General features: G+C 38.6%; 1 protein-coding gene across 1 annotated transcript; it reads left to right on the forward strand.

Moving 5' to 3' along the window:
• The first annotated feature begins 1,450 nt into the window (after positions 1–1,450).
• Positions 1,451–27,490, forward strand: PTP4A2 (protein tyrosine phosphatase 4A2). The gene is made up of 6 exons (XM_052636415.1): positions 1,451–1,829; positions 16,509–17,208; positions 19,378–19,470; positions 22,510–22,640; positions 23,953–24,027; positions 25,010–27,490. The coding sequence occupies exons 2-6, from the start codon at positions 17,113–17,115 to the stop codon at positions 25,116–25,118; spliced, it is 504 nt and encodes a 167-aa protein (XP_052492375.1). The 5' UTR covers positions 1,451–1,829; positions 16,509–17,112; the 3' UTR covers positions 25,119–27,490.
• Positions 27,491–27,854: the final 364 nt, after the last annotated feature.

A 27,854-nucleotide genomic window follows, 5' to 3' on the forward strand; every position in this document is an offset into this window, starting at 1 on the left:
TTGTTTTTCCAGTACAGATGTGAGAACTGGACCATAAAGAAGGCTGACCACCAAAGAATGCTTTCAAACTATGGTGCTGGAGAAGAGTCTTGAGAGTCCGTTTGACTGCAAGGTGATCAAACCAGCCAATCCTAAAGGAAATCAACCCTGAATATTCATTGGAAGGACAGGTGGTGAAGCTGAAGCTCCAATACTTTGGCCACCTGATGTGAAGAGGGGATTCATTGGAAAAGACCCTGATGCTAGGAAAGACTGAAGACTAAAGGAGAAGGGGACCACAGAGGATGAGATAGTTGGGAGGGCATCACTGACTCAATGGACATGAGTTTGAGCAAACTCATGGGAGATGGTGAAGGACAGGGAAGCCTGGCGTATTGCATTTCATGGGGTTGCAAAGAGTAGGCCACTACTTAGCATCTGAATGACAATTCTGAGAAGATGAGGCTTCCCAGGGTGAAGGAGGAGGACAGAGCCCCTTGCCCCTTTTCTCCAGCTCTCAAGGGTAAGCCTCCAGTGCTTCTTTCCTGCTGCCATCTGGCAATGACCCAGACCAATCTCCCAAGTCACTGGTGACCACATCTTCCAAACCAAAACTCCTAATTCATGGTCCGACAAAGAATTTCTGCCCACCTTCTAAATGCAAGAGAGAATACTGAGAGCTCTAGAATAATCCCTGTCTTTAAATTCAGGGTCTCCTCTTTATCACGCATTTTTCATACATAATGAAAAGAGCCCCAGGGGGTAGCTGATAATCATTTTCATTTAATAGTTGAAAATACGAAGATAGGAAATAACTTGCCCAAGATGCTATCTCCCGGAAGTTTGAATTTTGATCTCCTACTCGGATTCCTAGGTTTGCGCGCGCGCGTGTCTGTGTCGCGGGCGGGGAGTGAGGGTAGTAGCACGCAGAAATATCCTGAGCAATTGCAGACGCACACGCCATTTATTTGGGGCCTCAAGACAGGGCAGCCAAGAACTGAGCTGCCCCGGTTCTCACTTCTGGGTTGGAAATCCCCGAGCAAAGGGCTCGGTCTCCGCCTCGTCCCATCAGGGTCTGGCCTCAGGCCTCACGGCCCGGTCGCGGGAAAACACCCTTCGACCTTGAGGGTCACCCTGCGGCCTCCGGCCCTTGCTCAGCCCAGGTGCGGATGGGCGGGCCACGGCGTGGGCGAATGACTCCCCCGGTCAGGTTCTGCCCACCGCCCCCCCGTTCCCTGTCACATGGACGCGCCTTCCGCAGCCAGAAGTGCTGATCGGAACGAACCACGAGGAGGAGCGGGGGAGGCGCCCAGGGCAGTGGGTCAGCGCCCCGCGGGGCAGGTGGGCGGGCTCCACCGCCTCGAGCCGGCCCGCCAGCCAGTCAGCGGGCGCGGAGGGCGGGCCGGCGGGCGCGCGCGCGCGCCGCGCCCCGCAGCGCCCCCTGAGGGGCGGCGGCGGGAGCTGGTTCCGGCTGCGCGCGCAGCGGTGGTGGTGGCGGCGGCGCGATCGGCCGGGGCTGTAACCGTCGTCCGTCCGGTAGCGGCTGGAGCGGCAGCGGCGGCCGGTCACGGGGCGAGGCGAGGCCACAGGGCAGTGGCGGCAGCGGGGACAGCGGCAGCAGCCGGAGACGCAGCGGCGGCCGTAGCAGCAGCAGCAGCAGCAAGACGGACTCGTGGACACGCGCCGCCGCCGCCGCCGGGCCGGGCCGGGTGTCGCGCGCCGAGGCTGGGGGGGAGTCGTCGCCGCCACCGCTACCGCCGCCGCCGCCGCCGCCGAGGTGACTGAGGAGAGAGGCGCCTCCTCGCTCCCGCCGCCGCCAGACTTCAATGCCCAGTCCCCAGCTCGCCAGCGTGAGTTGCGCGGCTCCCGGGCGGCCCCCCGCGCCGCCTCCCGGGGGCCTCGGGGCAGGAGAGGGCGGGAGGCGCCGCAGCCATTAGTGCAGGCCCGAGACACGTCCCCGGAAGAAGGGCCGGGCCGGGGCCGGGGGCGGGGGGAGCGCGGCCGGGAAGCGTGGAGAGCGAGGGTGGGTGAGGAGGGGGGGGATCGCGCGTGTGGGAGGGGAGAGGAGCGAGTGCTGTGTGCAAGAATGTGGAGTGTGGGGGGGGGGGGAATGTGCGTGTGTGAAGGCGAGAGTGTGAGTTGGGGAACAGGGCTGAGTGTGCATGTGGGGAGAGCGTGGCGAGGGAGAAAGTGCAGATGGGGGAGTTGGGGGGCTGTGTGTGTGTGTGCGCGCGCGCGCTCGCTTGCAGAGGAGAGTGAGGGGAAGTGTGAGTAGGGGGCGGTAGGGGGTACAGTGTCAGGAGGGTGGGAGGTGAGTGTAGGGGAGAGGGAGCGGGGAGCATGTGGGAACGAGTGAGTGGGGGGAGAATGCTTGTGCGTGGGAGAGTGGGGTAAATGGGGAGCGTGAGTAAGTGGGGGAGGGAGAGTTTGCGTGCTAGGGGTAGAGTGATGGGCGGGAGAACGTGAGAGCAGAGTGAGAGAGAGCTCGGGGAGAAGGTGAAGGGCAGGCGGATGAGGGAGCGTGGAAGTGTCTGCCTGCGATTGTCCAGTCTGTGAGCAGGCATCCTTGGGGGCCATCCTTGATCGTTTTCTAGGGCCGTAGTGAGCCTGGGTGTCCTGGGTTAGGGAGTTCTTTCCAGGAGCATCTTGTGCTTGGGTCCTTGGATTCAAGTATGAGCAAAGGGTACAGAAGTCTATGCCAGTGGCAATATCATTTTCTGGCCCTGTGCCTCCTCCCCTCCCCCCCAATATTTCAGAACATGGACATCAATTTCCAAATTTGTCGAGCACATGATTGGTTGGCATCCCACCCTAATCTGGGTTCTGAAAGCTAACTAAAACAAGTTTGTGTATTGCCTGGGATCCTAGACTCTTGCCTTTTGAGTGTTCAGATAGACTCTTGTAAAGTACTGCTAGTTTTTCAGGTGAGAGGTGTTTTATTGTTAGGTAAATATATAAGAAATGTGTTTTAGGTTTTACCTCCTTGCTACCCTTCTGGAGAGAAGCTTTTAAGAAATAATAGTAATAATGGTGTAGCATGTTGATGATGAAGCTCAATCATAGGGTAGTTTATTATTTTCTAGAATTTTTCAAGAAATGTGTAAAATAGCAGTTGTAGCATCATTGTATGCATTCAGCAAATGCTCTTCTGTGTGGAGTCACCAAGTTGTAGCTACTGCTGGATTAAATCTGGTAGCTACTGGCTCCATTGCTCTGTGTTACAGAGTCTTTCAGACAGGAAGTCAGTGAAGTTATGCCTTAGTCCACATGCAAAAGGAAATTAAGGCTTCATCATCACTTGCCAGCATAATCATTGTGTTGGTGAAGATGGTGAAAAGTTGCTTGCTGGTATTCATTTTAAAAGTAGTCTCATGTTGTATGGTGAATCATTGCCATGGACTTTTCCAGATTCTTGTGTTGTAGAAGGAAGTAGGGGTTCTTGATGAAGAGTGCCTTAATACGGATTTTATACTGAAATGATGAGAAGTCTCTTAGAAGTTGGAAGTCTTTTCAGTATATGCAAAGAGTAGTGTGGTCCGTTTGGTATTCAATGTGATAGAACTACAAGTAAAAGCATTCGTATATAATTAGAAGTCAGAAATTATAAATTTCTTACTGTGTCCTTTTCTTGATCATTAGCATGCTCTCTATGAGAAACAGTGAGTAGTATTGTTATCATTCGGTGGCTGACTGGATTAATTAGTATTAAGTGCCTACTGTGTACCAGGTGCTTTTTATACTCTTGTTCAGTTCTCACAGCTACTATTAAAAGGTGGTAGGTGTTCTCATTTGCATTCATTTGACACATATGGTTTGTATTTGCCAGACTTTAGGGATACAGTGATGAGCCCTCATTGACTTCAGTGATGAAATGAGACAGTATGGAGACTCAAAGAGGTTAATTAACTTGTCCCAGGTCAGAACGTAATAAGAATGGGAGCTAGATTAAAAACCCAGGTCAGTCTGACTCCATAGTCTTTGATTTTTTCCACTATACCATTAACTTCCCTCACGCTAGGTTGTCTCTCTTTGAAGTTTCTCATCCACACAGTGACCTAGCAGCTTGTGCAGGTAAGAGGTGTTGAGGTTAATGCAGAAGACTGAATGGCTGGAGGCGAGTAGATCTTTAAGGAGATGCTGACTTGAGGCTCTTTGGGGCCTAAGTTAGGATAGGCTTTTATGTGGGTGGAGATTCTGCCTTGGAACTCACTTGGGGCCTTAGGGTGTGTGCTTTGAGACAGAGTTTTTATGAGGCACCTGGGATATGTCTGGGAGAGAAAAGTCTGATTAAAGAAACCCAATAGACTTTTGTGTTTTTTATTTTGGGGGAAAGAAGAAGAGTGTATTAATTGGGTCTAAGAGTCACAGAAGTTGTCTTTTGTAAAAATCTCTCTTTAGCTTTGTGATATATTTACTACAGGAGACTGTGAGATTGTGAAGAAAATATATATGAAAGCACTTCATTATTTATAAATGGGACTACAGATTCAGAGTGTTATTATCGCTAAGACTTTACTACTGAGGTAACAGTTTGTTATATTTAATAGCTGGAAAAGGCTGCTAGCATTTTAGACCACCTTACAAATGAAAAATTGTTTAGAACTGCTGAACCGGGTATATTCTGACTCAGAACAGCAAAAGTCAAACCACTCCCTCTATGAGTCAGGCAAGTAATATTTAATTTGAGCAAACCAAATTTATAGACAGAAACCATTTACAACATCATTGAACTTTGGTGGCACTAGGGAAGAGTAAATGTTTGAATGCTTTTGCACATACTTTTTAAAAAATTTGAAAGCTCCATATTTATGTTTTACTTGAAAAGACCCTGTATGAACAAGGAAAAACATTTATTTTTATTTACTTTGTCTTTAAAGACAGTATTTCTATATGAAGTAGTTACAGAACATTTTATAGTTTTGAGACACAAAGTTGAAATTTAATGGAGATTTATTTTCGAGGGTTTGACTGTACTTTTGTTGTTGTCGGAATATGGGATTGGTAACCAGTGAAGCCTCTGGAAGAAGCATTTACAAACAAGAGCAATACATACATTTTTAGCTGTTGCTCTTGAGTGAAACTTCAGAGGGAAGCCCAAGTTAGGTTGATTTCTTCAAGTGCTGTCGCAACAGCTCTGCTACTTAGAGAAGTTAGTGATCTTTAAAAATTTAAAGCAACTGGAAATCAGGACCCGTAGTTCTAACATACCAGGCTTAGTTATGTTTATTGAATTAGGGTGGTGGCTTGAGATTTTGAGGTCTTGGAATGCTTGTGAAGTCCAGCATGCTTTAGGTTTCAACATAATCGTCTCAAGAATCTTCTTTGTGCTGAATCACAAATCATATCATTTTAAATTCATAATAGCCCTGGGAGTAAGTAATGGCATCCTTCCAATTTTGTAGATGAGAAAATTGGTTTAGAGATCAATTGTTGAATCCTAGTTAAAGAGTATCAGTAAATAGATGGCAGTGGATTAAAAAAAATTTTTCCTCTTGGGGCTTAAAGTACTTAAGTCTCTTTCTAACTCTCCCCCCACCCTCCTCAGTTAACTCCAGTCATTTACATGAGTTGTGTAGGAACTAGTAGACGTTAAGGAAATTACCTTTTTCTTCGCTTGAGGTTTAGTATTTTTTTTTTTTTTAAGGATACTTCAGTTACTTTTTTTGCTCTTTGGGGCATGTTGTTGCTTTGAGATTTTTCTCAAGATACTAGCTGGATTATGTAGAAACTAATGATTATTCTCTAAGTTTATAAAGCAAGAGTCCTTGATGTTACAAGTCTTGTAATTTTGTATCTTGGGTTTGTTAAATAAACAGATGCCACCAACTAAAATTACTTGGGAAATGGTGATTTGAATCTGTTACTTTGGAATATTATCCATTTTCAGTTTCAGAACTAGTGTATATATAGCGGTGTCTGGTTGCTTTCTCTGGTTAGCCTTCATTTTATTGACTGAAGCACATTCTCTGGCTCCTTTGACTTGGACTTGAAGCCTTACAGGATTGCTTGATACAAAGCTCAAGTGGATATTGTGTCAGAAATCTCTTCCTTCTCGGAGTTCTAGAGATTGAGGCTAAACCGGAAACTCTCTCTACTTAGACGCCTTCACGGGAGAAACTGCGCAGCGCTGCAGGCTCTGTCCACTGTTAGTAGCTCCCCTGTGGAGCTCCTAGAGCCTGTATGAGGGTCTAACCTATCTCCTGCACATGTTGAGGCGGTTTTTCCTGCCCTGTTTGTTCAGTCAGTGTAGATTTACAGTACATAAACTCTTTGCCAAAAAAATGGCTGAGGGGTTGACAGATTATAGCAACAGCTTTATGTGACTTGAATACAAATATGTTTTGCTTGCCTGCGCTGATTTTTTTGCCCGTAGATTCTGTAACACAGCATCCATTCCATTTTAAGTGGCATAGAAACTAAATTTCATCATTTAAATATAAATTTACATTACACAACATTCCTTTTTAAACTGTAGAGAATTTTAAGATTAAGCTTTTATGTGACCCTTTCCTTGCTAGTTGAGCCTGTTTTGAAAAAATATTTTTACCATTAGAACAGTCTTTACCTTTTAGAAAATTGGTGTATTTAATTTTCTTCATAGTATTTCTGGGTTGAAATTTCATTCTTCTCAGAAAATGTTAATTCTTTTGGCATAAAATGCACACATGATATATTTGCTTTAGCAGATCAGATAAATTACTTCATATTTTTATTTCTGCAGTGGTCAAAAATGTTGGCTCTTGACTAATGTATTGTTTGACAAGAATTCAAATTCACAATCCAGTCTGCTTTCTTCTAGTTGTCTTTAAGTTTTGAGATTTGAGCATAACTCCTTTTTTGCCGTCTTTCACTGAAAACATTCACCATGTTGTACCACCAGAGTCTTTGTAGATTGGATTTATATACACATATTGATATTTACTGTTTTTAACAGTAAAACAAATTGGTGAGTTTCCTTCTTTCCATTATCAGTGAAAGCCTATCATGAGGGAACAGAGTGACTGGTTGGTTGGTGCAGAAGGATATGAGTCATCAGTAGGATTTGTCAGCAAATTGAGACGGATATGATGGAAAAACAATAGATTCTAGTGGCATTCTTCATTCCACACATGTGGTTACAAACAGGTTTCCTCTTGGTAATTGGTTTAAATCATTCAAATCATTTAGATCTTTCTGGATGAAGAGCACATCAAATTTAAGCCATAGCCTTAACTCTGAACTGTTTTTCTAGTGAGATGAGATAGTCATTTAGAGATCATCAACAAGTAGAATTTAGTTAAATTTGTATCTGTTTACTAGGAAAAGAATTCAACTGTCAGGTAGATTTTAGTAAGCTGAGAGGCTATTTTTGTGAAGCTTGCTGGTAATTATGGAGCTGCTTATTGGTGGAGCTGCCACCAATATGGCAATGTTTGTTTTTGTTTTCTCTCAGTGAGCAAAGAGTTACTGCTACTCTACTTTTAAAATCCCTAAGAGCTTTTATTGCGTTTGAATTGGTGTGAAATTCTCAGCATGGTCAAGGCCTCCTGAGAGTTATTTAACCCAAGACTTAGTTCCTTTCTCAAGTCGTGCTACCATGGCCTGTCACTATTTCTGCCAGTCTTGTCATAAAAGTTTTATCTTTCCTCATAAGTCTTAATCCCACTCCATTCTACCCATGCTTATTTTGTGTCTTCAAAGTATGTAGCATTGATAGTGAAATTGTAATACCCACCATCAAATATTTTTCACCCACCTGTATTCTTTTAGGATCCTGATTAATATGGTATGCACACCGAGCCCCACAACTGCTTTTGTTGTAAGATTAGATGACCGCGTTTTAGTATCATTCAGAACTGGTGCATTGTCTCTCACTTCAGTAAGCATTTGGAGGAAGAGGACATGAAAGATGAAATTTTGCATTCTTTAAGTGAGAAGAGAGGGAAGGTGAATGCATGTTGACCTAAGCTGGTGAGCAAAGAATAATAACTCCTTGGCATTACAGAGATATTTCACCCTTTTTACTTCACATTTACATGTAATGTGAAACAGCTGCCTTCACTGTATGGTTTCTGAAGATTTTTGAACGTTGCATTTTATGAAAATAAACATCAAGTCATTATTGGGTAATTAGTGGATAGACAGTATGTTTTAAAAGGCCACCAGCAGATCCAAATTGAATGATTTGGGTTCTTGTCTGTTTATCTTGTACTATACTCAAGTGCATAGAGAGATGGCTGAGAAGTATAGTGTGATTTATAAGAAGCAAGTTTAGGAGAGGAAGTGAAGTGTAACTTACTTAGGGGAAACTTGGACCAAAATGCCCTAACAGCAGAAAAATTTCTGGGGCTCAAACAAAACTTACGCTGACAAGATGTAATTTGGAATGTTTTTATTCTGTATCCTGTACATAGTTTCCTTCCCCCCTTCCGGTGGTGGATACTTGAAGAGGACCTTTAAGTATGCTCAATAGGTTAGACAGAATGGGGAAATGAAAGAGTTAAGCTGACCCATAAACTGCTAAGCTCTGAAACATACATTTTAAGTAATGCTAACAATAGCCTGGAAGTTTTTGCTTTGCATGCTGCTCCTGTGCTGTAGGTTATTTTGAAAGGTGATTCAAATAACCTTTTCCCAAGTATCTGTTTTGCAACCTCAGGGAGCTTGCAGCTGTTATAGTCGTTCTGACTCTCCTGATATAGCTCAGAAAACATTTCAAAGTGGTGTTGACAGGGTGAATTCAGGTGCCCTTTTGGATTTTTACTTCTGAGTTTGCTTTATTACAATTGAAGTTCAGACTCTCAAATACATTTCTTTATTAATGAAATAATTCAGTGGTTCTTGGGTTAATGTATGTATAGTGATAAACTAAAGTAAAATGATGAAGACTTAAATTGTTCTCCAGGAAAATTACTTAGCCTTTTGAGGGTAAAGAAATAAAGATGGAAGGAAAGAAGAAAACAAATATTAATATTTAATTTTATGGGAATACAGCTGAATTTGAAATAGTTCCCTATTCCATATAGGAGGGTACTACAGTTTTTTAGAAAAAGAAGGTGCTTAAATTTTGTAATAAAGAGGCTTGGGAGTCTTGTACATAAACTGAAGCCTTTAAACATAAAGCCCATGGAGAGTATAGTCATGATACCTTTGCCTGGAAATGGAAGAGAATGAATAGAATCAATTTAATAGAGCTATTTAACTTAATCTTTAAAAGAGTCACTGAAAAAAAAAAAGCTCATGTCCAGTACTAGAATGATGTTTTAGGATGTTAATGTTTTTGCTGGTATTCAAATAATTTTTTAGAAAAAGTGAAAATTGGCCATGGTGCTGTTATCTCCATTTAAATTTTATTTCTGAAAGGAAAAATATTTAATGTATTTGGGCAAAGAGATTCAGCTAGAGAATTGCTAATCTGTAGAGGAACAATGAAGTCCAAAGTTGAAAAGTAAATATTTTCAAGTGTGGCATGAAAATAATTTAATGCATTTTTTGTATTACAGTTATTTGTAGAGGTAGGAATTACCAGAAAAGGACAACTGCTTCTAATCACCAGAGAACATACAAATTTAAAAACCACTCCCTTTTCATTTGAGTGGAAACAGAGCCCACAGGACTCAAGAAAAGAACTGGTGCTGTCCTCAGAAGAGGGTGTGATTGTTGGTTAATTGCTTTCCTTTCCTTTCTGAGTGGCAGGCCATGTATGTCCTGCTGGTTCTGAAATGTTAAGATATTTTCCCACCAACAAGGTCATAATTTCTTTTTATAGAACTGATTATTGATTTGTGTACTGGAACTTGATTCTCAAGTTCCCTCCTTAAATGAGGAAGTACGGAAGTGGGAATAACCAAGGGAGTGACTACAAAACTTTTTTTTTTTTTATCAGTAAGAAGCATGTTGCTATTTTTAGCTTGTTGACAGATATTTTGGATCCTAATGTGTAGACTTTAATGATACCTCTTTATCAGTTCCCCAGGACTATAGTCAGTAGGGGAAGAGAACTAACATTAATTTGAATCGCCTTAAGTTTAGGTTGCCAAATGGCATCTGCTTTTAGTTTGATAAATGCAACAATAGAGGGATGAACAAATGTAAGTAGTACAGAGAGTAGAATTTTGTTTCTGCAGGGCTCTGATGAGTTGGGTAGGTTATGAAAGATGAGTAAAAATTTCCAATTTGAGACCAGTTACCCAGAAGAGTTTTTTTTTCTTTTCTACTTGACTTTTAGTTGGTACAGTATATTAGTTTCAGGTGTATAATGTAGTGATTAGACATTTAAATACGTTATGAAATGATCACCTCTGTAAGTCTAGTAACCATCTGTCACCATAAAAAGTTATTATAGTATTATTGGCTATATTCTTTATGCTGTATATTATATCCCTATGACTGACTTAATTTATAACTGGAAGTTTGTGCCTCTAAATCCCCTTCACCTACTTCTCTCAGGCCCCTGCCCAGAAAACGAGAGTTTAATTCGCAGAGTTGAGTCTTCTTTAGTTTACAAGTCTTAAGATACTTTTTATATCAAATGGTCAAAATGCAGTAGATTCAGTAGCTCTTTACAGAGGCATTTCTTTGCTTTTCTTCCTTGATGGTTTTGAAGATTTTATGGTCTGTTGTCTGAATAGTCAGCTATCTGAGAGTTCTTAAGTTACTCAGGGCCTTGACTTTTCCCCCAAGATCCCATGTCTAATCTGTGGACAAGTCTTTTGGAGTTCTCCCTTAAGGTATATCTTGGAACTGATTCATATTCTCTATCCTGCTGCTGGCCCAGGCTACCATTATCTAGCTCCTGGATTGTAGCATCAAGTTCCTACCAGATCTCACTGCTTTTCACCCTTACTGCTCTTATATTCTGCCTCCAGGTAGCGTCTAGAATAATCCTTTTAAATATAAGTTGTCACTCTTGCTTGAAACCTCTTATTTTTCTCTGAATAGAAGTCGGATACTTTTGCTGGCCTACAAGGCCCTCTTTTTATTTCTCTGACCCTCTTCATTCTCCTGCCTTGCCTGTTGCAGTAGCACCAGTCCCCTAGCTGTTCCTCGAACACTCCAAGCATGGCTCCACCTCATGACCTTTGCAAGAGCTAATCCCTCTGCCTAGAGTGCTCCCTCAAATGTCTTTTTGGCTCACAGGTCTAGGATAAAATGGCGCTTTTTTCATTGAGGCAAACGCTAGTCTTATTTAAAAGTGGAATCCCTTTCCCTTCTGACATTGCAGGCTCACTTGCTTTGCATTTTTCTCCATAGCAAAGGAACGTTTTTCTTTTTCTGCCTACTAAAATATAAGGTCCATCTTGACAGGAATTTTTGTTTTGCTTACTGCTCTTGCTGTACCTATAAGAATATATGATACACATTGTGTCCAATAAATACTTGAATTTATGAATTCTTAACTAGCTAAATTGCAGGGAAAATGTCTGATCTTTGATGAGAATGAATTACTTTTGACAGATTATTCATACTTATTTTAAGGCCAATGCAGATGTCTTCAATGAAGTGAAATGAATTTGTTTTAGGAAAAAATTGTTGCAGGGTTTTAGTCTTAAATGGGGCTTCCCTGGTTGCTCAGACAGTAGAGAATCTGCCTACAATGCAGGAGACCTGGGATTGATCCCTAGGTTGGAAAGATCTCCTGGAGAAGGGAATGCTACCTCCTCCAGTGTTCTTCCCTGGAGAAGTATATATCATAAAACTTACCTGGAGTCTCATACACTGTATTATGCTTTCATGTTGTCACTGTAGAAACAAGCTGACTCAAATTTGCATGACTTCCTGTAGAATTTCTGGTAGGAAAAGTAAACAGTAAATGTGTACTTGTTCTTTAGACCTTTGTTTTTAGATTTTATTTTCTAAGATCTAGAGTTCTGTATTGTATATTTACTTATAACATGCAGTTTTAATTTGGTGAACACTGGCATAACCTATCAAATGGTTATTGTATCATTTACTTTAATTTAAAAATAGAGGTGATTTCTCAGTGGGAAGCTTGGTGTGAGTGGTTTGACAGGATTTTTATTTTTTTTTTTATGTTTAACAATTTTATTTTTTTGGTATTGAAGTTGGCATCAATAAGGTATTTTTCTTTTTTTTTCCTTTAAAAAATTTTTTACTTTACAATACTGTATTGGTTTTGCCATACATTGACAGGATTTTTTAAAGGTAAATGCCCAGTAAATTTGTTGGTTTTTCTTTTTTTTTTAATTTGTTGGTTTTTCACTGAATCATGTCTGACTCTTCTGTGACCCGATGGACTGTAGCCTTCCAGGCTTCTCTGTCCATGGGATTTTCCAGGCAAGAATACTATTGTGGGTTGCCATTTTCTTCTCTAGGGGATCTTCCTGACCCAGGGATTCAACCTGCGTCTCTTGCATTGGCAGGTGGGTTCTTTACCACTGAGCCACCAGGGAGGCCCCTCAGTAAGTTTAGGTTACGTTAAACGGGGCTGATTTTGTAAAGCTTCTCATGCACTTGAATTCTCTATATTTGAACTTAGAATTAACAGTTGCCAAAGCAGGATCTGAATTTTACTCAATAATATCTTTGACAAAGAAGAAAGCTGTCTTTCTGGAAATGTGTGGGTACAGACTTGTTGGAGACAAAGGGACTAGCCCCCTTTTACGGCTCTTTGTAATCCAGTGATCGTAGCAGTTAAGGATGCAGTGCAATTGTAAATCATTGTAGAGTTCCTTATCACCCTAGAATTAAAAATTAATTTAATCACTGGACTTCCCTGGTGGTCCAGTGGTTAAGATTCTGAGCTTTGAATGCCAGGGGTGCAGGTTTGATCCCTGATTCACATGCCCCACATGGTACAGCTAACAAAAGAAAAGAAAAAAGATAAAATATTAAAATTTAAAAATTAAGGTAAAAACCCAAAACTGTTCAGAAGGCATATATTGTAAATCATGCTCCTTCAGCTTCAGTTGCCTCCACCCTGAGGCAGTCGCTGTTAGCCTCCTCTCTTTGTTACTTTCCAGATAGTCTGTAGGAATGAAAACACATTCAGTACTCACAAGTATTTCTTTATATACTGTTCATATTGTAAGCACCTTACTTTTTTCACTTGTTACTGTCTCTTCGACCTCTTTCCATATCAGTTTATGTTGATGTTTTGTTTTTTTAACCTCTCTGTGGTTTTTTATTTTAACATTGTGCCATGATTAGATGATAACTAGTATTATTTCATGCATTTTGGCTTTTGAGTCTCATCTGGGTGAATGTTAGCGGTAGAGTCGGGCGTGACTGAGCGACTTCACTTTCGCTTTTCACTTTCTTGCATTGGAGAAGGAAATGGCAACCCACTCCAGTGTTCTTGCCTGGAGAGTCCCAGAGACAGTGAGTGGGCCCCCATCTGTGGGGTCGCACAGAGTTGGACACGACTGAAGCGACTTAGCAGCAGCAGCAGAGTATTGACACTGGGTATTTAAACTTGTGACATACGCTCTTCAGAGTTTTAAGTGGTCTCTGTTGTGTTACTGATTTAGTCTTACTGGCCGTGTACGATTCTAGCTTGGTAGGCCTCTGCTTACTTGCTCTTTTAGCCCCCTCTTTCTACATTTTCTCTCTCTTTTCCCCTTCTCTCCCTCTATAATTTAAATGGGTTTCTCTGTCACAGACCATCCTTTCTAGTTCTTCAGTGAAGTTACATTCTTTTGTTCAAAATGGAAATACCAGCTTGGAAATGGAAATATCCCAAATTCAACATTTTAAAAGTTAGAGTTGATAAAAGATAAAGGGTGGAGGGACTATTTGAATGTGTATTTGAATTTGTTCACTGTCAAGTAAACAAGCCTCTTCCATCATTTGGTAAATTAAAACAAAAAATCAATTTTTACTTAAGTAGGTAGAGCAGAATCAATGTTAGAAAACTTGAGAAAGTTTTCCAGTAAAGTCTGCAGGTGCTGAGTTTATGCTAAAATTTACAGCTTTGCAACCTCTGAGTACTTTCCAGCTGTGGTGGGTTGTTTATGATTTTTTTGTTTTAAACAGACTGTTTGCATTCTTATGGGTGTCACAGAAACTAACATTAGTTTATCTGAATTGACAGGTGCAAGAACTTTTAACAGTTAATGTGTAGTTGAACTTGTGGGGGAGGGGAAGCAACAGAAACTTGGCTTTTATCACGTATCTGTTAACTTCGATAGACCATACTGTTTGATTCGGCAGAAATTCCTTTGCTGGGGATCTCAGTATGATAATGAGAATTGAAAATCTGGAGATTCCCTGGTGGACCAGTGGTTAGGACTCAGTGCTTTCACTGCTACGTCTGGGTTTGATTCCTGGTTAGGTTACTGAGACTAAACTTGTGTGGCCAAAAAAGAAAAAAAGAATTGAACTAATAATAAATTATCCTTATCCCTGGAAGTGGTCCTTTCAAAATGAGCTTGGAGGAATAAGATGGGATAAAGGTGATTCTGTTTGCTGAGCGGACAAACACTGTGACTCGGCAGAAAGCTTAATGCTAGAGCTGTGACCTTCTAAGCCTGGCCATCACTACAATGCTGGTCTTTCAGTGCCTTTCTCAGCTGACACACACGTTCGCTATGATAACATTAAACGAAGGGATTGGGATTCGAACAGGTTAGAATTTCCCTGTGTTTTGTTCTGAGCTGCACACAAACCATTGTTCTTTGAGTAGTTATTTTAATAATCTTTTCTCCCCTTATTAAAAGGTCAAAGAATTGCAAATGAACATCCAAGTAAATATTTGAAGAACAGTTACATTGTCATGAATAAGACTATGACTTAAAAAATAAGTGGGTACCTTCATTAGTCAAAATTGAAGGAAAAATAAGACTTGGCTTCTTGTCCTTGATCTGCTACTAATTAACAGTATGGTCTTACTTAAATCTTTTTTTAGTCTCTCTGAATCCCAAACACCATCTTTTTTCTTGCTGTTTTTTTAAAGGTCAGTGTATTTGATCTCTTAAGTTTTGCTAGCTTTAAAATTCCTTCACTGTGCAAGGAATCCTCTGTGAAATGTATAATCTAAAGTGGCTGTGTTTTAGGGTTACAGATAGAATTATGAATGAGAGTGATGGTGTGTATTATGTTTTTCTTAGTTTGAAGGTAGAAGTTTTGTTTTCACAAGTAGTGGATAACTCAGTTTGCTGGGGTATTGAAGTTTTTAAGATTCCTTTTTGAGTATCTTATATCTCTTTCATATTTTAGGAATATTTTAGTTTTATGCTTTTGTCTATGGTAATATGATCAGAAGTATGTAATTTACAAAATAAAATGTTATAGAATATTATAAAAAGGAGACTTGAAGATAGAAGGTTAGGCTTGAAAGTTTGAGGCTTAGGTTCATTATCTGTTTTTAAGTTTCTCCCTTCAAGTGCCTCTGTAATCATCTTTCATCTGGTCACAGTGATATTTATTAGAGTTCTAAGTAAGCATTTATTGGTGGCTTAGGGAAGAGACAGGTAAAAGAACTTAGACCTTGTTCCTGTTTCCAGAGGAATTTATGATTATGCTGATACACTGACTGAGCCAGCTATACAGATTACTGTTGTTTTGAAAATTCTGCCACTTCTCTTCTTGCCTTGTTTTTAGTAGGAATTAATATTTGGACAGAAGACTGCTGTGTGAATCAACCTTTAGTTGCCTTTGTACTCTTGAGGCAGTGATATGTGAAATAGTAAACAGCTAAATAGAACTAGAAATGAGAAAACAGGAGTTGTATATTGGTTGAGTCAGCTGGCGTTGTGGTACCTTTGAAAAAATATAGGACTTCACAGAAGACTTGAGTTTGGATTTGGGCTCAACTAATTCATTCACCTTAGGCAAGTCAATTCACCTTTCTGAACCTCCTATGTAATTCTTCATAGGTAGTTAAAAACTACTCAGAGTTGTGAGGAAAAGAAGAATTTCTTGAAAGTACTTTTTGAACTGATAATATATTGGGGCCAGTGCATATATTTTGTGTAGAAAGAATTAAATCCTCATATGGAGTTTTGGTAAACATCCTTCATCCATTTACAGATATAGTTTTAATCAGAAATCGTTAACATTACAGCATAAAAACAAGATCATTGTGAACTTTTCAATGGAAGAAGTTTAATGAAAGAGAAGTTTTAAGTATCTTTTAATTATTTAGAAAATGATTTTTTAAAAACTCAATCATAATCATTTTAAAATGACTTGAGTTAGAAATCTTGTTAGTACAGAACTTTATTGAGCCTCATTTTGTAAAAAGAAAAGCAAACTTTTTTGTGTATGTGTGTACCACGTGGCAAGCATGATCCTAGTTCCCTGATCAGGATTGAACCTGTATCCCTTGCAGTGAAAGGGGAGTGAAAGTGTGGAGTCTTAATCACTGGACCACCAGGGAAGTCCTTGGGCATACTTAACTTTTGAATCTCTGATTTTTAAAAAAGTCTTGGTATATACACTTTTATCCTTTTATTGATAGATGGCAATAGTTTCGAAGCGGCACCATTTCAGATGTCTTGGGCTCATAAAAAATATATTCTTGACTTTGGGCATCGTGTTTACTATGCTGTCAACCTCCAGTTCATTTTACTTATGCTTTTCTCCTCCAGGTTTTTCGTTGGAATATACGTTGCACATTTATGGCGATTCTGAGCGTGAGGGCAGACTTCTGCCAGGCTCAGCACAGCATTTCCGCTGACAAGTGAGCTTGGAGGTTCTATGTGCCATAATTAACATTGCCTTGAAGACTCTGGACACCGAGATTGGCCTCAGAAATAGTTGGCTTCTTCTTCTTTTTTTTTTTTTTTAATTGCAAGCATATTTCTTTTAATGACTCCAGTAAAATTAAGCATCAAGTAAACAAAAGTGGAAAGCGACCTATACTTTTAACTTGTCTCACTAGTGCCTAAATGTAGTAAAGGCTGCTTAAGTTTTGTATGTAGTTGGATTTTTTTTGTAGTCTGAAGGTATCCATCAGCAGACATTGAGGCCCAAGTTGAATTTGGATTCAAGTGGATTCTAAATACTTCTGCTTATCTTGAAGAGAGAAGTTTCTGAAAGAATAAACAAGTTGAATAGAGAAAACACTGATTTAGGCATTTTAGTGGTCTTTTTAATGTTTTCTGCTGTGAAACATTTCAAGATTTATTGATTTTTTTTTTCATTTTCCCCATCACACTCACACACGCACGCTCACACTTTTTATTTGCCATAATGAACCGTCCAGCCCCTGTGGAGATCTCCTATGAGAACATGCGTTTTCTGATAACCCACAACCCTACCAATGCTACCCTCAACAAGTTCACAGAGGTAAGATTGTAGCATGGTGTACCTTTTGGTATATAATCTACCTTTGATTCATAGGTAGAATCACGTTAAAAATTAACACCGTTATAAAGAAATCTTTTACCACAAAGCCGTTTATTTCTGTGGTTGAAGTATGGATGGTCTTTGAGTTGAGCTGAATTAGTTAAAACAGATTTTTAAAAGTACATTTATGGAATTTGGGGATATCTTAGAGATATCTAGTACTGTGCTTTTTTACTGTATCCTTTCAACATTGTTAACAGTTCTTTTGTTACACATTCAATAATAAAGATAATTAACATTTATTGAATACTTAGTATGTACCCAGCACTACAATAAGCAATTCTATACATTGTATCATTTACTCCTCACAATAACCCTATGAGGTATAGGTACCTTTGTTTCCCTGTTATAGATGAGGAAGCTGAGGTTCAGAGTGATTTAGTAATTTAGGGATTTGCCTGAATGCACCCAAGTATGTGGTGGAATTATCTCTGACACTAAAACCCATTTCTGCCTCAAATGTTCTGACCACTTTTGATGAAAAGCTGCTCTCAAACAACTTAGGAATAGTAACCATCGTATACATGTGTCCAGAAATTTGGGGGAGGGAAAGGTATTAGAGGCAGTATTTTTATGTCAGATCCTGCATTTTTTTCTGTTGGTAGTAGTAGAGAAACTTTTTGTACTTTATTCAATAGACATTTGAATGTAAGCTTTTAAATCATTCTCAGATTGTTCAATCCAGTGTGATTTCTGTTGATACATTTATAAAGCAGACTTGGAGAGCTAGATGAATGCCTAAGGATCCTAAATCTGCCTCTGTCACTTCACAGATGGCAAAACTGAGTTCAGAAGAGGTCTTTTGACTTGCTGAAGGTCACAAGTATTTACCATAAAAAATTTGTACTGGAACCTTTCAATGAACAGCTACTGTAGAGTTCATTTTAATGGGATTTTATTTGTGTTTTGAAATTTTTTTAAATTCCTGACTCAGTATATAACACAGCTTCCCTGAGTCTGTTTTATAAAGAGGCCTTTCTGTGAAAAATAAAGTCTTTTAGCAATTAAAATAACTTTTCTCTTTAGATAACCAGATGATTGACACTTGTAGGATATCACTGTTCCTGCTTATTTATATTTTAATTCTCTGAGCTTCTTAACCTTGTGTACATAGTGTCCAAGTTGATTTCAAGCCTGTATGCCCTCAGGTTGTTCAGTCACCTTTAAGCCTGGCTGAATTACATGATACTATTTTCAGCCTGTGGATTCCTTGATCATAGACTCCTGCAACTATAAAAAGATACTGGTGGCATTACTGTAGGGAAACTTTTACATTGTTTTTTGGCCACACTGTGCAACATGTGGGATCTTAGTTATCTGACCAGGGATCAAACCTGTGTCCCCTGCATTGGAAGGAGAAGTCTTAATCACTGAACCACCAGGGAAGGCCCTATAGGAAAACTTTTAAAGAAGCAAGAATTCTGGCTATAATTATTTCTGTGTTACTTGACTTTGTAATATAAACTGCTTTCTAAACTTAATTTCAAAATTACTGTTTCTTTAAATTACAAAAAGCACTTACTACATAAAAAATCAGAAGATACAAATAAGCAAAAGACAATTTAAAAATACTTAACTGTTAGTGCCTGCTATCTAGATGTTTTTCTCTGTATTTATGTGTATATTTATAAATATACATATAGATAGGATCATACTGTCTATTTAAAACAAAATTTTCCCCAACCTCCTTAATATAGCTGTCATAGTATTCTGTATGAATGCGCTATACTTTCTTTAACCGTTTGCCTGTTTTTGGACTATTAATATTTCTAGGTTTTACTGTCTCAAGCTGTGCTGAACATGCTCGTACCTAAATCTTTGTGTATATCTTTAATTATTTCATTAGTATAAATTTCCAGAAGCAGAATTTCTAGGCCAAAGTATGTTTTTAAAGTTTTTGTGTTATGCTACCACATTGCCCTGTACAGAAATGAGTCTCATTGATGCTTCTGCTGTGAATGACAAGAGTGTCCATTGTCTATGTTGTTATAAGAAGAATGATTTTGAGCTTTAAGAATGAAGTCTCATTTCAACTTATATGCATATGTTTTTAAAACTTTAATTGCAGATTCTAAAAACAGATTTCTTTATATTTGTTTTCCTTTAAAGGAACTTAAGAAGTATGGAGTGACAACTTTGGTTCGAGTTTGTGATGCTACATATGATAAAGCACCAGTTGAAAAAGAAGGAATCCACGTTCTAGTGAGTGTGTAGTGTTTTAATTTTTCACTACAAACAAGTTGTACCTTTCAGACATAGATATTTTTAAAACTTGGTGCTCATAGTTTGTTTTTTAAACTTACAGGAGGTACAACAATCAGCAATCTCGTAAAATTCCTTTGGGTTGAACAGTTTTGTTCATTTGTGCCCTTAAAATCTACAGATGCAGAGTATTTTCAACAAATAAAAGGCAAAATTTAGCGTATACTTATTTTAAGAAAATGGGAAATTTCATTTTTCTCTAGGCAATTAACATGATATTTAGCTTTTGTTTCTAGGCTACTGGTTTGAATCTGACTTTTCCATTAGACATTCTTAAATCACGTGGAAATATTCCCTCTCACTTTGCAAGTACAGATTGGTTACTTAATATTTTATATTGTAGGAGTCCAGTTTATATTGGACATAGGATAACTTGTAGGAGACAAAAAGATGGGAGAAAGGGAAAGGGAGAACCCATTTTGCTTTAGAGTAATTAACATCTCTATGATATTTTTTGGTAGGTTTCTAACAAGGCTTTTGTATGATTTGATTTCTTTCATAGTTCAGTTTGAATATAGTGATTGGAATTAATTAAGTTTCTCCTTGCCCTCTAAATATCCTATTTCATTGGTGGAAATAGGAACCTCAGATGAGGTGAAATTTTATACTTTATTCTCTAAAAAGTTGTCTATACTAGAGTAGTACGAATTTGATTGACCCTGTAGTCTTGGTGTCTTAGAGCTGTTTGACATGGTTGTGGGAAGGCATTGTAGTGCAAAGACAGCTAGAGATGTTTGAAATGATTGGGTAGGAAGAAAGTATTAAGCAAACTAACGGTACAAGGTTATGTTCCTGTTTTTTACTGCATTGGTTACTAGTTGAGAAGGCAGCTGATGCAAAGAAAATGAATGTCCTATTGGTAAGGCAGTTGGCTCATACCTGATCCATAAAGTTTCCTCACCTCCACTTTGGTGAAAACATAAAAACTAAAAAACCAAACATTATGGTTTTTTTAGAAAATGTATTTTAATAGTATGACATGGTAATAATATTTTGCTTGCATTCCTGTTTCCGAATGACTTTAAGGTCCTCTGGCTGGATCACTGGGAATAAGTATAAACATGGGTAGATGTAGCCCTATGTTTAAAAAAACAAAAACAGAATTTTAACTTCTGAAATTAAACCAAAATACAAGTTCTTTCCCTGTATTGTAAGTATGTTCTTTAGTGGGTAGATGAGAAATCAGTTTGTTTTGACAGTTGGCAGGGTGAGAAAATGAACTGCAGGGTAACCGTAGTCTGTCTGAATCAGTAATGTTGGTAAACACCTTTATGAAATAGAAAGAACCAAAGAACTGGAAGTAGTTTGTAGAAGATAATGGTAGATCTGAGATTTATTCCAAGCCTTTAAATCTAGGCTTTTGTTTTAAAGAACTGTGATCAGGTAAAATTAAAGGTCTAACTAAAGCTTGAAAACAAAGGGACATTTAGAATTGAGCTTGGAATTTCTTTTTTTTCCCCTAGGCAGAAATTTTAATTTAAGTGTAATCACTAATTTACTTTTGCTAGGTGAGGATATCCAACATGAGACCTTTCAACACTTTGACCAGTGTTCTTGTAAATTAGAGGCTTATTATTTATTTTTTTAATTTAAATTTATTTATTTTAATTAGAGGCTTATTAGAAAAGACTGATGGTTTCAACCATGTCAGTTTGAAGTTCAGGTGCTTCTAAATTACTACTTTAGTGATTTTTTGATAAAAACTGCTTGTATGAGTCAGTAAAGGCATGTTTCATATTACTGTTTGTTAACCAGATACATTTCAGAGTTTTAGAGGAGGTAAGCTCTTAACTAAGATACTGGTTTTACTGGTATTTACAGTTAAACTCTAGCGACATTTACGATAGCAACACTGACAGCTCTTTAATTATGGGGTATAGTTGACAAACCAAACATAACGTGCTGTCGCGGCTAATGGGCTACATGAAGTGTGCTAGTGGTGCCAGTAGTAAGTGCAGACTCAACTTTGTGTTCTGTCACTTTTCCCTTTTTCCTTCTCTAGTATCTTAAAGTGTCCTTAGGCACTCTCATTAGAATAGTATTAAAAAAGTATTTCCAGTGTCTTTGCATTTCTGTCCTTGAAGCTAGATGGGAGAGAGGGTATGTAACATGTGAATCTCCTTTCTCTCCTTTCTTCAAAGGTGACTTATGTTTATTTCTCAGAACCTTGTGTTTTGGTAACAAGGAAGATAAACTCCTGCCTGTATTGTGAATGCACATGGGGTTGGTCTTAATTGAAAAACAACCGAAATCAGTGACTATTAAAGGAGAAAGAAATACTTGAGAAAATGGTCTTGTCTTCTCAGGATTGTATCATGTGGCACTGTGCTTATAAAATGGGATGTGTATAATTTAGGCAGAGCTTTAAAAATATTTGCTGCTCGACTTTTACCAAATACGTATGTAAGCACAAAGATGGTAGTCCATTTCTGTTATGGGCTGCTGTTGGAAATGACTTATCAGAGAGTTTTTCTCTAAAGAAAAGATACTTGTAACTTAGAGCTACTGAGAGGGTAATCTTCAAAATTATTTATATTTGTAGAGACCAGTGAAATAACAGTTGGTACACTTCTTTGCCAGAGTGGACTTCTAAATCTTATTGACAGGTGTTGTGTCCTTTCTTACTTTGTGTCAGTTTTAATTTTAATTTTCTCTATTATGTCTGATTACTGCTCTATTCAGATAAGATGTTTGGAGAATGCTAGCCTCTTGTCAATATGATAAGAGTTATTTCCAAAGATAAAGTTTGATGCTTTTGTTGCTTGCTATGCTTCATTGAGAAGGCTGAGTTGTTTGGCATGCTTAAATTTTGATCTTGATCATTTTTCAGAAGTGATCAGAATTGTGTGATTAAGAATAGGTACATGTTAGTACAGTTAGTGCAGTTAGGCCTCTCTTGTGTACTGTGTAGCTGTTGTGCATTAGGATATTCATCCTAGAGAATGTATCAATTTAATTTCAAAGATCTTTTGCTCCTAGGATTGGCCTTTTGACGATGGAGCGCCACCCCCTAATCAGATAGTAGATGATTGGCTAAACCTACTAAAAACCAAATTTCGTGAAGAACCAGGTTGCTGTGTTGCAGTGCATTGTGTTGCAGGACTGGGAAGGTAAGCTCTTCTCCTTTTGTCTGTGAATTCATTATCAAAACTTTCACTTTGGTAGATATTTGTATTTGTTACACTAAGTATTGAATTGCCTGAAAGGAAATGAGAGTAAAAGCTGGTGTCATGATTTCTCAAAGTAACTTACGTTTCATTGTTTGTCTGAGTCTGATACCATACTAGATTTAGTGGGTGCTGGTTCTAAAGTTGTTTTGAAACTGTTTTAATGTAATTCTCTTACCTTTGAGCCAAAAATACAGCTTTAATTCAATATGTTAGTTTTTTCTCCCCATTTCCAGTAATCAAAGGTTTAGGTCTTTTAAATTGACAACAAAGATAAAATACCTTTAGATTTGAAGAATTTGTACATGGTTCATTTTGGTTTGAGGTGAATGGGAAATTAATAGATGAAGAGCAGATGGTTGAACCTTAAACTCTTCTAAGGAAATGTATGGAGAATGAAAATTGACTCTGTTTAAAAACTTTTCCCTTGAGCATTTCATGAAATGGTGTTGCAGCACTCATCAACAGTAGATTAAGTGTCAATTTATGATCTGCACTTTGACTCAAAACATTAATGAAGGCTGCTGCTGCCTTGTGGTGGTGGTGACTCAGGCTCTTACCTCTGCTCAACCCTTCTGTTTGTTGTTTTCCTTCTTGCAGTTTAGTACAGTTTCTTCTTCAGTGTCAAGAAGTTTCAGTTCTTTTCCTGACTTGGGGCAATTTTTTAAACTAATAGCTGTCTTAGTTAGGTAGCCAGTCCAAAGTTAGTGCTCTGTAATGGACTTTTTAAAAACATCGTTTCGTTTGTTATATTAAAAAATATATATATATGCTGATATAGAAAGCAAATCCTAATTACCAGGTCTCTGACAGTCCCCTAGCTCATAGAAATTATTTTGTTGAGGAAATCTAGTACTGTTTTCATACTTGGTGAAGAAATGATAATAAATTGATTTGTAATGAAAATTCTGAGACACTCAGGGTAATACTTTACTATGACAGTACTTAAAGATCAATGGATTTTTGGTGATATAAAATGATGGGAAATTTAAGATACAATGTGGTGATATTTTAAAGAGTAAAGATCTCTAAATAAAGGTTTAAATTTTTGTGCTTTTTACTAAAAAATAGAAAATAACCTAGAATCTATACTTAAGATATTTTTACTATGTAGGAAAATATCTGATATTTTAGTATATAGAAATAAGGAAAGCTCAAGCTTTAAATAATTTTGATAATATGTAACTATGGGTTTTAAAAAATCCTTTAATTCCAAAGACCTGTGGTTAATTTACAAATAAGTTTTTCTCTACAGGGCACCTGTACTAGTTGCACTTGCTTTGATTGAATGTGGAATGAAGTACGAAGATGCAGTTCAGTTTATAAGACAGTGAGTATGAAGTTTTATTTTCAGAAATACATGAAGCAAAATCATATAAGAGGGAGCAATTATAAAAAGTATCCAATTATAGTACAGAGTAATTTGCTGTCTTTGGCTTAGAATGTTGTTTGAAGATACCAAAAATAGCAAGTGATAAAAAGACTCACAGTAACACTCTGGCTCCCAGATTTAAATATTTTCTCATTTAGATGGCAAATTTGGACATTGCAGAATATGTCCAGTATATGACTTGAATATCTAGAAATCTTTAAAACGAATAGCTAGGTAATGGAGTGTCAGTGATCTAGTGCCTCTTTTAATAGATGTCCACAGTGCCTTCCAGATGTAACTCTGTGACAAAGAGGAAAGGAAGAAACCACAGAGGGAGGAATCACCTAGGACCCTGAAGTGACCTGTTCAGTCACAGAATCAGGATGGTAGTGCCCAAACAGGGTTTTGACATCAGTCTGGAATAGCAGGCTGTTTTGTTGTTTCTTTGGCAATTATTGTCTTGCCCTTTCTCTTTTTAGCCTTTTCTTACCAAAAAAAAAAAAAAAGAAAAATGATACTTTGTGACAAAGGGCATGAAATGTATGGTAGCAGCTCTTGGAAGGTAACATATTTCAAGGAATGTCATCTGTGTCTGCTGCTTTATATAAATATTTGCTCATTTATCCTAAATACTTGCTGCCAGTTCTAATATGAAGAATATATTAATTGGGAAGAATATAGTCAGATGTCTTTGGATAAACCATTCTGATATTTATTAACAATTAATAGACTCTAATTAGAGCAAAGAAAATTTGTCTATTTTTCATTTAGGAAGGCACAGAAATTTCATTGTTCAGTTCAGGCCTTTCGCGTAGGGAGTGATATATGGGAAATATGCTGGTTTTCAGCTGTGTAGAGTTAGAAAGGCCATAGGCCATAAATATGCATGTCAGGCAGCTCTTTTTTTACATGATAAAGTTTGCCATTCTTGTATTTTCAGAAAAAGAAGGGGAGCATTCAATTCCAAACAGCTGCTTTACCTGGAGAAATACCGACCTAAGATGCGATTACGCTTCAGAGATACCAATGGGCATTGCTGTGTTCAGTAAAAAGGAGTGTATACGAAGGCTGACTTGATTGTAGCATTTAGAGGGAACTCTTGGTACCTGGAAATGTGAATCTGGAATCTTAACTGTGTCATCAAAGTAGTGATGGATTCAGTACTCCTCAACCACTCTCCTAATGATTGGAAAAAAGCAAACACAAATCCCTCTATAACGTGAATAAAATGTTTAAGAAAAGAAAAAGAGAAAGAAAATAGGGATTAATTTAGTGAAGGATGATTTTGCTTCTAGTGTTGGAGTTTGAATTTCTGCCAGGATTGAATTTATTTCAAAATCTCCTGTCTTTTTTAACTTTCTCAAAATAGGTCTCTAAGGAAAACCAGCAGAACATGAGCCTCTGCAGAACCATCTGTTTGGGGAGCACACTCTTCCATTATGCTTGGCACATAGATATCCCTGTTGTGGGATTTCTTTCTTTCTTGGGGGAGGGGGGTGGGGGGAGATTGGTATATTTTTCCCTTCTTCTCACTTTCTCCTATCCCTGTTTTTTCCCCTGATACAAGTTGTAGGTGGAATAGGAGAAGCCCATGTTGCTGTAGATGTGTGTGCAGTCTGGCGGCCTTAAGCCCACCTGGGCACTTTTAGGAAAAAACAAACAAAAAACACCAAAAAAAAAAAAAAAGAGGCAGTGACATATATATTGTATGATCCAGGTGGTTCTTAGTCTTTACTGATGATGGGTATTCATGTTAGTTTCTTTTCTTGAAAACCCTATTCAGCATTAGGCAAAGTAGCCAGGAACTTTTTGTTTTGATAAATTTATAGGGAAATGGCATTTTAAGAGGAGTCTCTCTTCTCAGAGAACTTAGCTGAGAGTCGAATTCATCTCTTTTCCAACCAATGAAGCTAAGTGGATGTCCCAGAGATGTTTGTTTCGGAAGGGGAGTACTCCGGGCCATCACTGAAGATGTGTCCAGGCAGAGCCTTAGTACACTTTCTACACCTTGTAGAACTGTGGGCTGTAGCATTACTCTGATTTTCTGTCTAATGTCAGAGAATGCTGGTAGTGTAAAGTTTTTTATTTTAGGACTTATTTGTACTCTGAATTTTCAGGAACAGTCAAAGGAGTAGCAGCAAAGACACAATATTTTAGACCTGAGAAATGCCTGTAATGGGCATTTTCCAAACTGCTCCCTATATGTACAGTTCAGTTTAACCACTGATTGCCTTGTTATTTTCTTACTAGGTTCTTTATGAGACTTAAAAAAAAATTTTTTTTTGCTGGTTCAAAACCAACAATGCCTAGTGAGTATGTGTCCGCAGGCCACAACAGGGTAGAGGAGAGACATAGAGCAGCAAAGGGACTGTGGCTGGTGCAGTGGTGTAGGGTCATTTCTGCAGATTCTTTGCTGGGTTTAATGTACTGATCTAGAAAAGCTGTTTTTCTGCTCCTTTGCTGTTGTGACCAGGCTGCATTGACAGAGCAAGTTGGAAGATACCATCAGGGGCTCTTGCACTCTCCATCTGAATATTGCATAAGGAATAGTGCTCTGCTTCTAAGGATTTGAATGGAGTCTTAGGGTCATCTTGTCCTGTTGGAATTTGCTATGCAGAGCCTTAAACTTCCCATTTTGTTAGGATCAGCTAGGCCAGTAGGAATGGACCAGGACCTTGTCTCACACTGATGATACCTCAGATGTTGGCTGGCTATGTGAACTGCCTATTTCCTATGCCGAGCTGTTTTTGATTTTTAAATAAATGAAGATCTGTAGATTCTCTCCTCCCCTGTCCCAAAAAAACAAAGCAAAATAATGCTTTTTGAAATTGTCTCTAGGATTTTAAAGTGAAAAAATGATGGTACTATCCAGAGTTCTTTATTTCAGAATCTGACAGTGGATTCCTTTAACACAGGCTCAAGATCAAAACGGCATACCCTCTAAGCTCAGACTGACTGTTGACTCCAAGGGTTTTGATCAATACCATGACAAACCTTTTTCCTTTGACATACTCTGGTTTTTGTTGTTTGGAGGGAGAGAAGAAGGGAGGGGGAGAGGAAGGGGGAGAGAGAGAGAGTGTGTGTGTGTGTGAGCGAGCGAGTGTGCAGTATCCACCAGTAACAGTGCCTGCCTGAGTTAGGGAAATTACATTCCTGGTTCTGTATGAGGAGAAGGGTATGTAAAATAACATGGAACATTAGCCCTCGTATTGTTTTAAATTACAGAATAATGTTAATTGTTCTCAGAACTGGATTTTCTTCAAAATTAAAAAATTTTTTTTCTTTCGGATCTAATGAAGTATTGCTAGCTGAAGCCAGTTTGACATGGTGAGAGAGATGTCAGACTGATGAAAGGTGTGCAGCCTGATTTAAAACCAAACCCTGAGCCCTTTTAAAGAACAATAAAACATATTTTACATGCTCTTTGTCTGTGCATTTGTTCTTTGTCCTCAGGTTGAATTTCATTTATGTCTCCTTAGAAATCTTGGTATTCTCAAGGCTTCTTTTGGGTCCTGCTTATGATTACTATAAGGAGGTGAAATAATCAGATGTTAGCAAGTTTGAAGATTTCATGCCTCCTGGGTGTTCAGTAAGGGCAGACTTAACCGTAGTTGGGATACATGAGGTTCACTTTCTGGTTCATTTCTTGGAGGTAGTGCTGTAGGAATTCAGCATCTCGTTTCATCTCAAAGGACTGGTTTATTCCATAGAGTTTTGATGAAGCACTGAAACTTTACTGGAAAGCTTCAAGAACAGTGAGAAAGGAGGAACTTTATGTATCATTG

Source organism: Budorcas taxicolor, chromosome 2, assembly GCF_023091745.1.
Source record: "Budorcas taxicolor isolate Tak-1 chromosome 2, Takin1.1, whole genome shotgun sequence".
NCBI classification, from domain to species: Eukaryota; Metazoa; Chordata; class Mammalia; order Artiodactyla; family Bovidae; genus Budorcas; species Budorcas taxicolor.

Coding starts and splice junctions, on each gene's coding strand:
- PTP4A2 (XM_052636415.1), top strand. CDS start 17,113: ATGAACCGTCCAGCCCCTGTGGAGATCTCCTATGAGAACATGCGTTTT. Junction 19,471..22,509: donor AAGAAGGAATCCACGTTCTA/GTGAGTGTGTAG, acceptor TTTTGCTCCTAG/GATTGGCCTTTTGACGATGG. Junction 22,641..23,952: donor TGTGTTGCAGGACTGGGAAG/GTAAGCTCTTCT, acceptor TTTTCTCTACAG/GGCACCTGTACTAGTTGCAC.